Genomic DNA, 15599 nt, shown 5'->3' on the forward strand with positions numbered 1-15599 from the left:
AGACTTGTAGTACGCCGCTATCCCACGCGATAGGCACGTATGTATACGCACGCACGGCGCAGCCGTGCCCGAATCGTATCTTGCACGCACACACACTGCCTCGACTATCACCTTGCGTATTCTGCCTCATCGCAGCGATATCGCTTGTCCACATGCTCTGTATCTAGGCCTGTGCCGTTCAAGCTGTGATGTTGACGCTGCCGCTTATCCCTACGCTCATATCGCAGTAGCTCTGCGATCATATCACGGTACGATTACATCACAGCACACTACGAACAGAAGGAGACGAGCGAGCCTCAGTTCACGCAGCACCACGGCACCACTTCTCTGAACCATAGATACTTTGCTAAACAGTCCAGCCAAAAAAAAAATAGTGTCACGAACCCCCCGAGCTCCCTCAGCTGCCCGGACATGGCTGCTGTGTCCGCCCGGTGATGCATTTCCTCGACCTCGACCTCGATCTCGACATCGATATGGCTTTTCTGCTATCGCGTGATGCTGGCGTACATGCAGTACCGGCGCGAGGTGGCATCGCATTGCATAAGTATACCTACAACTACAAACCCGTCGGTGTTGAGGTACGTAGTGCCATGGCGTTGAGCGGGCTGTTGCTTTGGGCCGTACAGTACACAAGGGCTGTACACAAACTGTACTGTACTTCGTACATACTGTGTACAGCACGTGGGGAATAGGGTTCACACTACAGCAGTCTGACGTCGGCTACCTAGTCTAGGGTTGCTCGGGGTGTCGTCGTGCTGTTGCGTGTTAGGTCAGACTAGGAAGCATGTATAGTACAGTAGTGTGCTTTTAGGGTTTCTCGGGAATGCGCACGTGGCGGAGGTCGTTGCCATATTTCTGGCGTCTCGGTGTCTACAATGTACCACTAGTACGTGCTTGCGTTGTCATCGAAAGGGGGCAATTGAGCAAAGCAGGTTCGGTGCAGTTGAACTACTTCTTGGAGTCGTGCGGGGCCCAGAGCAAATTGCCTTTATTGGCGAGCAAGCTCGTGCTCTCACGGCTGGCCTGCCCTTTCCTCTGACATCCCCCTGACATCCCCGGCTGTGCGGAGCAACGTGCTCTCTCCATGCGGGGCCGGATCCTGCGGGGTCGCGGGCAGGGGACCCCTCACGGGTGGCGGAACGCGTTCCGCCAGTGGTGAAGCCGTGGGATGTACACTTGAGCACCCTATTAAGCACAGCAAACCATTTAAAGATCACCTTGAACGTCTGTTCATTTTTAAAATCCCGTGGAAATGACGCTATCCGAGGAGGTCGTCAACAGCCTCAGAGCGGCCGTGGACGAGGCCTGCGCCGACCCGAAATCTGATATCCCGGGCGCCAGCATCGTGGTCGTGGGCAGAGATGGGAAAGAGCTGTTCGCACACGCTGCTGGCCAGAGGGGCGTCGGGGCGGCTGATCCCATGACGCTGGAGAACGTGTTTTGGATCGCGTCGTGTACGAAGATGATTGCGGGGCTGGCGTGCATGCAGCTGGTCGAGCAGGGGAAACTGCACCTCGACGATGGAGACGAGATCGAGCAGCTGATCCCGGAGTTCAGGGAACTGCGGGTTCTGCAGAAGGATGGGAAGCTGGTGCCGAAGAATAAGAAGATTACGCTTCGCATGCTGCTTAGCCACACCGGTATGTGAGAGCAGTTGTCCGCTCAATCAGTTCAGTATCTGATCAAATCAGCTGGCTTTGGTTACACATTCTTCAATGAACAGCTCCGGGACTTTTCTCATCCCATCGGATTCGATGAGTTTTCTGGCCACATCAAAGACATTCTGCAGCCATTGGTATTCCAGCCGGGTGAAGGCTGGGAGTACGGTCTCAACATCGACTATGCTGGTCTTGCTCTCGAGCGTGTGACAGGTATGTCTTTGAACGACTACTGCCACAAGAACATCTTTGAGCCTCTGGGCCTGAAGAATATCTCGATGTTTCCGACTGCCGAAATGAAGAAGCAGCTTGCACACATGAACCATCGCAACAAAGATGGTACACTTGTCCCTCGCGACCACCTGCTGCGCAAGCCGTTGGTCGTAGAGGCTTCAGATGTTAAAGACGTCCTGAACAGTGGCGGAGCAGGCTGTTTCGCAAAGCCTTCGGACTACGCGCGTAAGTCGTCCGATGTTCGGTATCCTCGGAGCAAGCTCGCTGACCACGAACAGAGATCATCGCCACGCTCTTGAACGATGGCACCTCGCCCACAACCGGTGCAAAACTTCTGGAAAAGTCCACAGTAGACACGATGTTCACTAATCAGATCGAAAAATTCCCCGATTTCGCTCGTCAAGGTATAGCAGCTGCTAAGCCCGACCTCACCAACCCTGTTCCTGAGATCTACCCGGTCGAAGGCAATCCGCCTCAGGGCTGGGGACTGACGTTCATGCTATCGAACGGAGGCCCAACCGGAAGATCAAAGAGCACTGGTTTCTGGGCTGGACTCCCAAACTGCTGGTGGTGGGCTGACCGAGAAAAGGGCGTTGGTGGCATCGTGTGCACCCAGATCCTACCTTTTGCAGATGCGAAGGTGCTTGGTTTGTGGTTCAACGTCGAAGGGCAAGTTTATCAAGCTCTCGGTGCTTGATCTCATATGGGCAGACGTCCTGTGTATTATCGAATCGGCGTGTACATCGGCGGAACTGTGCACTGTTCATAGCTAATTGTGGCGTGTTCTTCTTATCATCTCCAGGGCGTCGAAGAAGAACATCAGACAGGCGGTGTCGAGCTGCGTTATCAGCCTGGTCAATCCATGGCTTAAGATTGCTGGCCGCATACGGAGCTTAAGGTTTGAACCCACCTGTTCCCGGGAGTGAGAAGATAAGGCGCACGGACAATTGGTGAAGACCGCATGTGAAGTCCAATCTGCCTTGACGGTCGACCTCAAGGAGGCCAATCGGTGTCGAATCATCATCGTATCACCGCGTGAAGAGCCGTCGAATGCGTGGAAGATGTGCCTAGGGGCGCATTAGCTTTCCCCGCAAATCCCAATCAGGACATTGGCCACCAAGACTTAACCCTGCAAGCTGATCGCGCGGGGTTGTGCACGGGAAGTGTCAGCGGCGTGGAAGCTATTTTCGCCCTTCTGTACACTGCTCTCTCTTCTTTTCCTATTTCCGACGTTTTGTCCGGTGTAAACTATGAATTTTGTTGATGTACAGCCAAAGTCGTTCCTTGATTATGCATGGACATCGCCCACGCCTCCGGCGATGAATGCCCCGAAACCGTCGAAAACGAATAGAAAACAGAATCGGTGCTGCGACCAGTGTCGGAGAGGCAAGCGAGCATGCGATGCCGCAATACTGGAAGATTCATTACTGGACGCAAGCAACTCCGGAGACCATCCGAGTGTCTTCCATTACAGTGGTGAGCTGCAATCGCTCTGAGGGCGACATGGCACCCAATTGACCGTCCAGATGTCTATGGAACTCTAGCCGCGTGCGGAAATTGTGAGAAAACGAAAAAGAGTTGTACGTTCGAATGGCTTCGCTCGCAGAGAGTGTTGCAGGCGACACAGCCTCCTCCAAGTAACGCCCCACCGGCAAAACGCCGCCGGACAAGTAGTTCTGCGGTCCCACGCAACACCAAAGGATCATCGAGGCAGACGCAACAAGAAAAAAGTTCACGTCAATCCGACAGCGATGGGAGCGGGAATACAGTGAGCCCAGTCCAGCTAGGGGTTAATTTTGGTGACTTCCCGGGTATTCCGGATCTTCAAACGGAACCGGCCTCGGTGGCCGCCTATCCACCTGAGCATAGCCTATGGTACGATTGGCTGAACATTCCGGCAAGAACTGGGCTTGAAAGATTCAGCGATGTATTTGACGGTGATGCCAGTCCGTCAACAGGTAGTTCTGTGCCGGTTTCATCTCTCGACTCTCCGCGTAAGAGTATGGAACACGTAACAGAAGGAGAAAAAGAGCCCCCAACTCACGGCGACGTGGAGAGCGGCGGCGAGACAGGACCAAAGATGGACGGCGCTGTTATGCGCACGAGCAGAAAACGGAGGCGCCGAAGCCCGTCGGTGTCGCTCTCAAATGGTGCGCTTCCATGTCCAGCGATATCCTTTGCAGCCGAGTTTGTGACGTCTGCAAACAAAGCGTTTCTGAAAGAAGGGCTGCTGAAGATATATCACGACAGCTTCGAAAATGCTCTCTCGTGCTGGCTAACCGAGCGGACTTGCCCCTACAGCGCAAAAGCAGATATCTCGTTGGCAGAAGATGGCGGGCCTGATTGGAATCGCATGTATCATCGCGTCTTCCGACTCGACCGGTTGGCCTCCTCTATCAGAGGGCGACAGCTAACCTTTCAAGAGGACAAAACCGTCAGCAAAGCTCTCAATTCGGCGATCTTCTCGTTTGCCACGCAGTGGGCCCAGTCATCAGGACGGAGCAGAGCCAAATATCCTTTCGATCATGGCCCTGACCCGGGAGTCTTCTCAGGTGAGACCAACGACTCATCGGGCAGTGGCGTCGAGTTCGACAGGAAACTTCAGATCACTGCTTGGAAGGAGGCGCGTGTGGCGTTACGAGATGCCGGAGACATCGAGTCGTTCAGATTGGTGCTCGCACAAATAGTTTTCTCGCTGACGCAATGCCCGCATGATCCCGATAGCGAGCTTGCAACGGCTAGTGACTCGGAAGAGCCGGCTTCATATGTTGGTGATACTGAAATGGAAGAGTGCGAGGACCTGATGTCAAAGCTCAACCTCGCTATCGAGGCTGAAGACGCCCCCGTCCACTTGGAGAAGGGTGTCCGACTTATACACGCACTCAGGTCGCGTATGACGATGTGTGCCAGCTCACCCGCACTCAAGCCCCGAGTCAACAAACGTAGCCGTCAATACAAACCGGCTGCCAATTCTGTTGATGCTGCCGACCGCGCTACGATCGACCTGCTGTTCTGGCTTGGAGTCATGTTGGACACTCTGTCCTCAGCGATGCACAAACGACCACTCGTCCTGTCAGACGAAGATAGCAATGTCTACGCGATCGAGCCAAGGACGGTAGCAGACCAACCGCGAGATGTGGGATCAGTGGTGCCGAGAAGTACTGAAGGCGTCTGGGACCTGCACCTCTTTGCTCACCAGCGGTCTCGACTGCATCAAAACCTTGTACGATGGCCGTGCTCATTCAACGAGGCTGCTGCTCTTCTTTGCGACGCAGCTCCAGTAAAAGTCCTTCTCTTCCGCAAAGTCACACGAATTCAGACCCTCCTTTCTCGTAACTGCCATGGTGAGAAAGTCGAACGCTCCATCAAAGCCGCACTCACTGTATGCGACCATTGGGATAAGCTTTATGCTCCGTTCATCCGAGATTGCGTTCAATTCCATGACACGTTGCCGCCTCGTATTCAATCGTGGTATGTCTGTTTGACAGGACATTGGCATCTTGCTACACTGCTTTTGGCCGACCTCATTGAGCTTGTGGACGATTCTGATTTCGGGTTGGAATCACAACAAATGCTTCGTGCTTCGACTGATTCCGTCGCTTGCTTTCGCAGGGCCAACTGCCAGGCTCTTTCAAATCTTGCCCGGTGTTCGTGCCCGCGGGAAAACGCGACATTTTCTCAATCTCCAGACTTTCATTTCGCCGTTAGCCAGGGAGCCTTACTGACAGAGCCGTGGACTGCAGTGTTGATTCGTGCGTTCGCAAAAGCTGGGGTGATTTTGCTTGAGACTGAGCAACCGTTCTCTATAGACTGTGCCACTGGGGGTGACACTGTATTTGATCAGGCAGACAATTGCATACAAGCCTTGTGGTATTTGGGGCGGAAGTCTGATATGGCATTGTCGGCCGCAACCATCCTGGGAAATGCCCTAAAACAAAAACGAGAGGAGAAGTTCAAGGAGATGAGTTCCTACCTTGAAGCTGAGACGTGGCACGGCTTTGATCAGCTGGACGCATCGGTCAGCTGGGATTGTTCGTTCTAGTACAGCGAATATATGGCACAGTGTGTGCAAGTTGAACGTTGAAGACTTGAGAACGAAGGAGTGCAAGTGTCGCTACCTATTCGAGAATGCCAAGTCACCCTAACGCGCTAGCACCCCGCCGCTTTTTGGAACATCAACGTACCACCCCTTCCATAGCCTACTCCATGTCGAAAAGTCTTTCAATGTTTTGATATCACGATAAGAGAAACTGCGATAACAGCAGTCTTGTTTCTTGAGCGAGCTACAAGGCCGGAGGTCGAGTGCCCCTGACCTGCTCGGAAAGTCTACGCGATTCCGCTCACAACTGTTCCGTGTGACATGCGTTATGGGTCTCCCGAAGTACTCATAGTTCCTCGTTGGGTTCTCTAAAGTGTACTGACCTTGCCAAGGTTGTGGGACACTATACATAAATTTGAAGAAGTCAAGCCTGTTGCTCAACTCGCGGAAGAACATTACAAACGATATGGCAGACCCCTTAGAATCGCAGTCGACGAAGCTGACTGGCGATTCAACAACTTGACGGTACCGCAAGCTTATGCTATCCGAACTTGTACGTTTTTGCGAACCCTGAGGTTCGCTGTGCTGATAACAACAGCCTCCAATGAGCCTGCCTTCCAGGGCATCGAGAAGGCAATATTTTACCGGATCTGCAAACTCCTTACCCTCAATATACAGCTCATATTTGTCTTTGACGGCCCCGGAGTTCCAGCCAAACGTGGCAGGCATGGCGGACGAAAGATTGACTATGACCAAGTTCGTTTGCTGAAACAGCTACTGCGCTGTTTTGGGATCCCTTATCAAGAAGCACCCGCGGAAGCGGAGGCTGAGTGTGCTCGCTTGCAGATACTGGGTCGCGTTGACGCTGTGTGGTCCCAGGACTCCGATTGCCTGATGTTCGGCTGCAGCCTTTGGCTTCATGATGATCGACGTGCAAAAGAGGCAGGGAACAAAGACCGCGGTAAAGAAAATACGAAGAAACACGAAAAGTACGTTCGCGTAGTTCGAGCGAAGGATATGGAGGACAGGCTCAAGCTGGATCGCGAAGGCTTGGTCTTGTTTGCTATGCTTGCTGGTGGCGATTACCACGAAGCTGGCTTACCTGGATGCGGGGCAGAAACAGCTTTGAGCGCTGTAAAAGAAGGGAGCCTCGCGCACTCGTTGTGTTTGTGCCGTAACCAGAAAGACTGCACGGACTGGAGCTTCCGCCTGGCTGCTTTCCTTTCGTCACGGCCTCGTGCACGGCATTTGACCGTCCCTGCCAGGTTCCCCGACTTCAAGATACTGCAGAAGTACTATAGGCCGAAGGTCACAGATGATGAGCTGTTGATGGCGAAGAAGTCGCTAAATCTGGACATCCCGCGGCCGATTGACGAGCTGAATTTACTCGAAGTTACGAGTAGCCGCTTCAACATTTGGGGAAGGTTATACATGAACTGGGTTGGTCCAGTGCTACTCACTCAGTCGTTGGTGCAGAGAGAGAGCTCCTGTCCAAAGGAAGTCGTGCATGACATTAAGCTTACGAAGCAGCGCGCAAGCCAAAGCGAGGAGGTTATGGCGTTGCGCTCCTTAGAGCGCAAGATCACGTTTTCTCCTTTCGGCGTCACCACACTGAAAAGGCAGGACTTGGAAGGGGGAGAGCGCGAGGGAATGTGGGACGGCAAAAGAGATGTGCCTTTTGACCCAAACCATCGGGTCGAGTGCGATTACTTCCCGGCGTTCTGGTTACAGCGAGTTCTCCCCTCTGAAGCTCTCGACCCACCACCGGCAGCTGCCAAACATAGATCTTCTAAACGAAAAGAGCAGTTGGATGTTGACAACTTTGACGACGGGGCACTAGTTCCTACACAGAAGAGACAGAGAATACAAGAAGGCAGACAGGCAGTTGAAGCAACCCGCGTTGCTCAGACGAGTGAGGGCGCGGGCCAGCGACCGCGACAAGCAGCATTCGCGACGTCCTCGCCGCAGACTGAGACGGCGCAGTTCAAAAGCAAACGTGTCAACAAACTCCATCATTCCACAACGTCAATGCTGCATACACAACAACAAGGGACAGGCAAATCTCTCGATGTTATTGATCTGTCGAATCTCAACGACGATGACGATGATATGGTTCTACGTGTTCCCCCTGCACGTCACCTCAAGAAATCGGCGTCGTTGCGAGAGTCATTAGGGGTGACAGTATCGAACATAGTCGATCTTGGTTCACCAGAATCATCAGAGAACGAAAGCGACGATTTGGCTCGCGCCTTACGTTTAAGCATGCAATCACCACACCTGGGCCATAAATCGCCAGTCGAACGGACAACTCCAGGCATGTCCAGCAAACCATACACGCCACAAATCAGTCGACAACGACTCGATCTCGACTGGGCAGAGCCTATCGCAAGTCATGCGGCCCAGGACAAAGCTAGTGTTGCACTCGTGAAACATTCTGCCGTTGCGAGCGAAGCTGATAAGATACGTGCTGCTCGCCTATACCACTTTTCGTCAAGTCCTCGAAGAGACATGCCGAAGAAGGCAGAAGCTCAGCCAGCGGACATGGCAGTAGCTGACTACATTGATCTCACGGGAGACTGAGCCTTCGAGCCATAGCAGAGATCGATCGAACTAATTCAAAGCCATACCACCTATACTTGATCCCACCACTGGAATTGTCTGGGAATGCAGCCCTCACAGCCATCTCTATGGGCTAGTTGCATTCGTACCTAGATCACAATCCGACGACAAATCGATGGCGCCCAGGATGGCCACTCGGATACTGGACACCTCATTGCTCCGAGTACTGTAGCTTCTCATAGGATGAGCCAAGCGATAAGTCATCGGAGATCCTCCAAAAATTCTCTTCGCACCGAGTCTAGCGGAACCAAGCGTCACTGTGAGACTCTAGCAGTTTTTCAATCTCAGCACGTGGCTGGCCGCCAGTCCTTAAATCGGTCCGAAGGCGTCATGCAAATGGGACAAGAACCGTACATCTTTGCTAGTCCAGTTCAATAGAACATCGTGCGTGTGTTTTCGATAACCACGGAGAGGTGTCAAGCCTCAGTAATCTCAGTTTCAATCAACCAAAAAGCAGATCTACCGAGAAGCGATCTTCATTGTCATCGCACAATCATCAAGCGATGGTGTCGAACTGCTACACAGCTTTGTCCCACTCCTTTCATCCCACGCCCCTTCCAAGATCACTTCTATGTTCAGTCCTGTCACCCGCAAATTCTTAACGATCTCTAGGATCCGAAAGACGAATGCCGCAGCATCATCCGACAATTCCCCAAACTCTTCTTCGAAAGAAACGCCCTGTGTCAGATCTACATGAACAGCAATTGTTGTTCGGGGGGCTCTAAGAGCTGTAAGAGATTCCAGAGCTCGACAGCACCTTGCCTCTTCGCTTCGCCTTAACTCGGGCTCCTCTATTTGAACGCACATGAAGGGCTGGATTTGCAAGTGCAAGTGGCGGAGATGGTCGGCCGGACGTATACCCAACCCAGAGCTGTCCGTCTCAAGGAACGATTGTATGCATCCGAGCTCCTGGTGAGCGAACTTGAAAGTACGGCTTCCGTAATACGTCGTAAGAAGGTCTGCGGATGCTTCCGGTCCGATTTTATCTGGGCCAAATTGCAGAATGATAGGATCCTCGGTCCATTGGTATGGACCCGGGCCGACCGACCGTCGTACAAGTAGCATAGGCTTTCCCTTGCTTCCGTAGCGGACGATGATCTCATTGTCATAAGAGCTTTGAACACAGAAGGTATGAATGTGGTGGCGAAGCTCCCAAGGTAGGCACGAGTACATCCTAGAGATCAACTGTTCTCTTTCAGATCGTGAGGCACCTCCGTGACCGCTACCATTCATCAATTAGTGTCTATTAGTTGTTTGAGTTAACGTCACTTACTAGTACGTAGGCTGCGATGCTTGATACACCTTCGCATGATTGTTATTTTGCGCTCCCATTGTATAACTGCAAGACCTTGCAAGATCATCAAGGCGGCTCTTATAAATCACTGTGCACTGTTCCAGACCTAATGCTGCGCCGAGAGTTACTTCGCAGACAGCACGTGAGCACTATGCTCCAATGAACTGTTTTCGCGAACAGTTCTCGCGCACTAGTCCCAATGGGGTAGCTTGGAGGCCTCGGTGTAAGACACGGCACGCCACCCCCGGATCAATGTATTGTCAGCGAAATCTATTCCTGAAGAGTCATTTGATAGGCAGAGCCACCACTAGTACTTTTAACTTATCCTATTTGGTAGGTTTTCCACGACATACCCTAGCTCGGTGTAAGCCTCAGCCCTGCAGGCTGCAGAGCCGCATCAACACCCTACATCGCAGGCACGCGCGATGAGCCATAACAAAATCGCCGCCCCCATACACACGAGATGCCATTTTCAGGCGCGCTACCTGCGCCTTGCAGGGTAGCACGCCTGAGAGGCAACAACTTCATTCCTGGAGGATGAGGGTGCAGTGGCCCCACCAATGACCAAGACGATGCACGCCATTTGAGGCAGATGAACTGTAATCAGGCATCTGCGTAAATTTCAGGCCTTGACCGGGACGCCAATGAGGATACGATCATTGACTTCACCGTCGTTCGCCTTAGTCATCATGCACGCATGTGGTCTCCACACATGACCCCCACCATTATTCAAGTCAGAGCAATGCCTTCTTCTGGCCACATACACCTTGCAGCCTTAGAAGTCAGACCAATGTCTTCTTTTGGTCAACGACTCTTTCAGCACACTTCGTATCAAAGCTTGACGAATAAGACCCACCGCCATGTGTCTGTTAATCGAAGCCCTGTAGTCGCCAAACTTCAAATACAGTGCACGCGCTTGGCGCAGGTGTGGAGGCTGAGAACAGCTTCGGAATCTGAAGCCACTTGATCTAGCCAAAAGATTATGACACATTTTCTCCCCCCAGCGCATCAGTCTTGCCAGCTAGGACGCTCGTAGACTTGAAAATTCTACTAGCCAGGCATTCTAGTCAGCAGCAATTACCTGGAGGCCTCAACTGGAACTCTTCGTACTAGGGACCTTAACACTCGTCCCGGAGGGCGGTCGAAATCCAGGTCGGACGCGCGGTGAACAATGTGTCATCATACTTTGAGAAACGCGAAATCGACGACAGCTTTGATGTTCGAGACGACTACGGTAAGCACGGTTCGTCTATCCTAGGACTCAGCTTGGCCAGCTCGATGGCTGTAAAGAGATGGCTGTGTATGTCTTTCTATATGCGGCCTCCCGGTCGCATGCTGTTTCAGACTATCATTGGACGTAGTCTTCACTGCCATCTTTTAGTCCCGTGGGCCGATGAGTGCCAAATGGCAAGAAAGATTAATCTTTGCTGACCGAGGGTCGAGTACAAGGGTATGAATCATTTGTATGTTCCACTATTCCCTTTCGACTGTCTCCCGAACGACCTCACCACGCTTGATACCTCTCATGGCGTTGACAAGCGAATTGTAGCCTAGAGAACCGGACCGTCGAACGTTTTCCTCCACCCTCCGCCCTTACCCTCACCAGTCATACCACTCAGCCACCTATCCGCCATGAACACTCGCCCATGGCACAATTCCTCCAGACACTAGCATGACTTGGTCCAACGTATATGAAGTTTGATTTTGTGCTGTTTGAACTCCAATTACAACAGTCTTACTCGAAGAACCTTCAAACATTGTTTATCATTGGCTCAAATAGTTTGTATTGTACAGCATTTACTATGGCAGTCGACCAGGGGAATTCTGTGTACATCACAGGTCTGGCTCATGAGTACCCTCCTCATTCACAGACACAAGAGCAGTTCGCAGCTCTCATCACGCGGTTGGTTCCTGCGCACATCACATCGCCAGGGTAAGTGAACTCATCCTCATCAAGACTCTTCTGTGGCTGTGAAATGCTGACGTATGATTAGGTTCCAGAGGTTATTACATATAAGTCGCAACACAAGAATCATCTCCCGCCCAACAATATTCGACTACAGCACATGGACCAAGGATGATGCAACACCTCCAACTATCGACGAGCTGTCCCAAGTTTTTCGAACAACGGGTGTGGACCTCACCGTAGCAGCATGCAATAAAGCAATGGAGGAGGCACGCGTTGCGACCGGAGACATTACACATGTTGTGGCAGTCACCTGTACCGATCAAGGTAGCCCAGGATATGACCTCTTCGTCAACCAGAAGCTCCAGCTACCTTCCAGTGTGCAAAGAACACTGATAAACGGTGTCGGCTGTGCTGGCGGTCTCTCTGCTCTAAGAGAGGCTGCAAATCTTGCTGCAGCCGCGTCGTCAAGATCAAAACCAGCTCGAATTTTGGTCTTCGCAACTGAGCTCTGCAGTCTGTTCTTGAGAGCAGAGCTGCAGGCTGCTTGCAAAGACAACGAGAATCTACACATCGCCCCAGCTCTGTTCTCAGATGGTTCGGCGGCGTTGGTAGTTTGCAACGGACTAGCCATGACGAACGAGCAGAAACCGGTGTACGAGCTGCAGGAGTGGGCCAGTGCACTGATTCCTGGTACGGAAGATCACATGTCGTATTCCGTTAGCCCGACTGGCATGATAGCTACCATTACCAAGGAGGTGCCAAAAGCCACAGTCGGTGCTATAAGCCGCATGTTTGACCAGATCTGCAAATCGGACAATGGACCCCTCGACTCAACGACTTTCGATTGGGCTGTGCATCCGGGCGGTCTCTCGATCCTTAAAGGCGCGCAGCAGGCAATGAATCTCACCGACGAGCACATTCGAGCATCCCTCGATGTGTACCAGAAGAACGGAAATTCTTCAAGTCCAACAGTCCTCATCGTCCTGGATGAGTTGAGGAGAATGGGGAAAGGGCGAGATGATGTAGTAGCCACCAGCTTTGGGCCTGGTTTAATGATTGAGATGTTCCGCATGAGGCGGTGTCGAGATGTTGAATCTCGGCAGGCTTTGAGTCCAGGTGTACTGGCTAAAGCTCATAGACTGGGGATGTCGGTGGTCTCGAGGCTTACGAGATCTGGCAAGAGGACCCTGGCAGTACATAGATTGAAGGCCAGTAAAGCAGCCTAGAATAGCGAATCTGGGCTCAGGGGCGGGTTTGTGCATTATCATCGCGGTACAGAGTAAACACAGAGGCTGGTCCTAGAAACGGTAAAAACATGTATGTATTTTATACGTAGATAGACTCAACCTAGGTAGAAACTCCGAATTAGTAAGTAGCTCCAGCAAGAATTACAGATAATAGTTAATTAAGCTCGCTCGAAATAGTTCAAAAATTAAACGATGGCAACCGATTATGGGCCGCGCTACTCAATAAGGAATGATCTCGATAAGATAGCCGTCCGGATCTTGAACGAATGGAATAGGTACAACAGCTTCCCACAGTGACTTGTCAAATCCTTTACCGGGTGCTTCACATCCCAAAAACGATGCGGCAACCCCTGAGTGGTCGGCTGTGCCGGCCTCTTTGACAAACTTGATATCGTGGCTCTTGAGGTGCTTCACGGCCAATTCTAGGTCGGGCACAGTAAAACCAAGTTTGACAAAATGGGAGTCAGGATGGTCCTGTGAATTCTTGAGTGCTCCTTTTGGATTCTGTGTCTATGGGTCAACATCGACCACACTTGGTACAAGTTCGCTGAGATCCCATCTTACCTTCGCGCAAACAAGTTCCAATACACCTTGTCGTGCAAAAAGAGGTGCAGCCGAGTCCTCGGAGTCGTCATAGCCCAGAAAGGCGACCGTGACGGTATCCAAGGGCATTCGATATAATTCCTTCATTCCAAGAACGCCAGAATAAAACTCGATTGACCTTTCCAGGTTCGCCACCCGAAGACCAATATGGTTGGCCCTGAAGCCTTTGGTGAGAGTGACTGATGCCATGAGTGGAGATGCTTTGTTGAACTAGTGTGGTCGTCCTATGGCAAGGTTATGGGGCACTCTAGCAGCTTTATACCTCCTGTACACGAAATGCACTAAATTTCGTCCGTCCCCGATTTCACACAAGTCATGTTGGGACGTCCCAAGGCAAGCGTTTGTAAGCTTTGCAACTATGGTGCGCAGGCTTTTCTTGAGTATAGAGAGTAGCAATGGTGGATAACGTCACGGAAAGTGACTGAATGGTTCAGCTGAGGTATACATCTCACCATTGTGTTTCACCGAAACTGATCAATTGTCGCAGTAAGCACTCCAGTGCAACTGACGATGACTTTAATCACGACAAGACAGACGATGAAGCTGAGAGAACGTTTCGTGGCGGCTTCGTGATCCGGCTTCTTCGGCTTCTTACAAAGTGCACAACATAGCGCCGTCAACTATAAACCACTCACAATCAGCTGTGCTACAGTAATTTACTTACATCCGTTACCACTGTTAAAATACCTTTAGTATATGTTAGTACGGCTCTACTGCATGAATTGGAAAGGCTCAAAAAGCAAGCCAGCTCGACAAAAACGTTGTCTGAGTTGATCCACGACAGGAGTGCCAAACCACATACTGATAGTGAGACTCGCCATTAAGTTGCTTCAAAGAAACACTCCGCATACATACATTTTACTTGGGAACATTAGCGGCTTGGATCTTTCTTCCGATCTTACTACAGCTCGCAGACGGGTATTGATTCAATCCGTACCCACTGACAAGAAGGCCTTTCGTGGCGCCCGGGGATTGATTTCGCCACAGTCTATTAATATCGGGAATGTTGAGCATGCGCACGTCAAATGCTAACAGGTTTCCTTCGGCGTTGTTGAGATCGAACGTGGATCTTTTCGTCCCATCAACCAAGCAAGAAACTGCAGGCGTGACGCAAACAGTTGCAGGACGCGGGACAGGGATGCAGAAATATGAGGTAAATGTTGCCAAATCAGGTTTTTGGTCGTGTCAACCATCAACAAATCATCGGGTTCGTCGGTAGCTGCTTAAGATACAATTCGGTTTGCTTCGTTATGGATCCACTTCCCGAGGTGAGCCTGGAGGCATACTCTAACCGTGTCCAGCACCACGTACTCTTGGATCTGTCTTCGGATGCTTGGCTACCGCGATTAGCTATCTGACCCATGGTCAGATTGGACACGACAGGATCCAAGCTCAGGCAATCCTGATCTCCAGAAACACCGCGTATCTGGGCAGGTTTGATCCGTCGTATAATTCCAGCGATATAACAGTGGGACTAGGACGTGGTAGTCTTCGTACATGCGCGTCGGAACTTGCTTCTTTGACTGAGTCCAAGCGGTATACAAAGTCTGACATCGGGGGTCTCGGCATTGTTTTCCAGGATGTGATGGCTGGTCTGAAAGGAGTCGATACCCTGGCTGATCTTCAAATCCATGGACTTAAGACGACTTACGTCCACACATATATTGCATTCTTACCAGGGTGGCTCAACGGGCTCAATGCAGCCGTAGATGGTCGACCTTAGGCTTGGATCAACAAGGTACCCTCCAAGGACGCCGTCGATCGACCAGATGCACCGACATCGGGGAAAACAATCGACACGACTGTACTGTTTGGCGGATGTGGTCATTTCTTGTGAGAGTTGTGTCTGCTGAATGACCTCCCTGGCGGAAGAGGTGAAGTGCAAACGTCTATGCACACGATTGATAGCCGCGGAGAATTCATATCCGCGAAGACGCTAACCGTACTGGGACATTCACTCACCTGCAGACCATTGCAAGACAGTATTCACACCAAT

At 51.6% G+C, this 15599-nt stretch overlaps 6 protein-coding genes across 6 annotated transcripts; 4 read left to right on the top strand and 2 right to left on the bottom strand.

Moving 5' to 3' along the window:
• Positions 1-1198: 1198 nt before the first annotated feature.
• Positions 1199-2625, top strand: C7974DRAFT_94994 (beta-lactamase/transpeptidase-like protein). Its single transcript, XM_046147576.1, has 3 exons — positions 1199-1640; positions 1692-2117; positions 2171-2625. The coding sequence occupies exons 1-3, from the start codon at positions 1253-1255 to the stop codon at positions 2587-2589; spliced, it is 1233 nt and encodes a 410-aa protein (XP_046001080.1). The 5' UTR covers positions 1199-1252; the 3' UTR covers positions 2590-2625.
• A 404-nt stretch (positions 2626-3029) lies between these two features.
• Positions 3030-6091, top strand: C7974DRAFT_94996 (uncharacterized protein). Its single transcript, XM_046147577.1, has 2 exons — positions 3030-3368; positions 3419-6091. The coding sequence occupies exons 1-2, from the start codon at positions 3143-3145 to the stop codon at positions 5932-5934; spliced, it is 2742 nt and encodes a 913-aa protein (XP_046001081.1). The 5' UTR covers positions 3030-3142; the 3' UTR covers positions 5935-6091.
• Position 6092: 1 nt separating this feature from the next.
• C7974DRAFT_94997 (uncharacterized protein) lies at positions 6093-8622 on the top strand. The gene is made up of 3 exons (XM_046147578.1): positions 6093-6273; positions 6324-6484; positions 6530-8622. The coding sequence occupies exons 1-3, from the start codon at positions 6260-6262 to the stop codon at positions 8509-8511; spliced, it is 2157 nt and encodes a 718-aa protein (XP_046001082.1). The 5' UTR covers positions 6093-6259; the 3' UTR covers positions 8512-8622.
• A 346-nt stretch (positions 8623-8968) lies between these two features.
• C7974DRAFT_95093 (uncharacterized protein) lies at positions 8969-9925 on the bottom strand. The gene is made up of 2 exons (XM_046147580.1): positions 9824-9925; positions 8969-9772 (listed from the first exon to the last, which is right to left on the bottom strand). The coding sequence occupies exons 1-2, from the start codon at positions 9880-9882 to the stop codon at positions 9010-9012; spliced, it is 822 nt and encodes a 273-aa protein (XP_046001083.1). The 5' UTR covers positions 9883-9925; the 3' UTR covers positions 8969-9009.
• A 1721-nt stretch (positions 9926-11646) lies between these two features.
• C7974DRAFT_430645 (thiolase-like protein) lies at positions 11647-12979 on the top strand (the record flags this gene model as incomplete). Its single annotated transcript, XM_046144716.1, has 2 exons — positions 11647-11777; positions 11839-12979. 2 exons carry the CDS (start codon positions 11647-11649, stop codon positions 12977-12979), a joined length of 1272 nt encoding a protein of 423 aa, XP_046001084.1.
• Positions 12980-13219: 240 nt separating this feature from the next.
• On the bottom strand, positions 13220-13911 carry C7974DRAFT_446427 (glyoxalase family protein; the record flags this gene model as incomplete). Its single annotated transcript, XM_046145597.1, has 2 exons — positions 13565-13911; positions 13220-13504 (listed from the first exon to the last, which is right to left on the bottom strand). The coding sequence occupies exons 1-2, from the start codon at positions 13790-13792 to the stop codon at positions 13220-13222; spliced, it is 513 nt and encodes a 170-aa protein (XP_046001085.1). The 5' UTR covers positions 13793-13911.
• Positions 13912-15599: the final 1688 nt, after the last annotated feature.

This window comes from Boeremia exigua, assembly GCF_020726555.1.
Source record: "Boeremia exigua strain MPI-SDFR-AT-0100 chromosome Unknown C7974scaffold_2, whole genome shotgun sequence".
Lineage (NCBI taxonomy): Eukaryota > Fungi > Ascomycota > Dothideomycetes > Pleosporales > Didymellaceae > Boeremia > Boeremia exigua.

Excerpts from the sequence above, each read along its gene's own strand:
- C7974DRAFT_94994 (XM_046147576.1), top strand. The coding sequence starts at position 1,253 with ATGACGCTATCCGAGGAGGTCGTCAACAGCCTCAGAGCGGCCGTGGAC. Across the intron at positions 1,641-1,691 it reads CATGCTGCTTAGCCACACCG|CTGGCTTTGGTTACACATTC; the intron begins GTATGTGAGAGC and ends TGATCAAATCAG. Across the intron at positions 2,118-2,170 it reads AAAGCCTTCGGACTACGCGC|AGATCATCGCCACGCTCTTG; the intron begins GTAAGTCGTCCG and ends GACCACGAACAG.
- C7974DRAFT_94997 (XM_046147578.1), top strand. Across the intron at positions 6,485-6,529 it reads AGCTTATGCTATCCGAACTT|CCTCCAATGAGCCTGCCTTC; the intron begins GTACGTTTTTGC and ends TGATAACAACAG.
- C7974DRAFT_94996 (XM_046147577.1), top strand. The coding sequence starts at position 3,143 with ATGAATTTTGTTGATGTACAGCCAAAGTCGTTCCTTGATTATGCATGG. Across the intron at positions 3,369-3,418 it reads GAGTGTCTTCCATTACAGTG|ATGTCTATGGAACTCTAGCC; the intron begins GTGAGCTGCAAT and ends TTGACCGTCCAG.
- C7974DRAFT_95093 (XM_046147580.1), bottom strand. The coding sequence starts at position 9,882 with ATGGGAGCGCAAAATAACAATCATGCGAAGGTGTATCAAGCATCGCAG. Across the intron at positions 9,773-9,823 it reads GCATCGCAGCCTACGTACTA|CGGTCACGGAGGTGCCTCAC; the intron begins GTAAGTGACGTT and ends GATGAATGGTAG.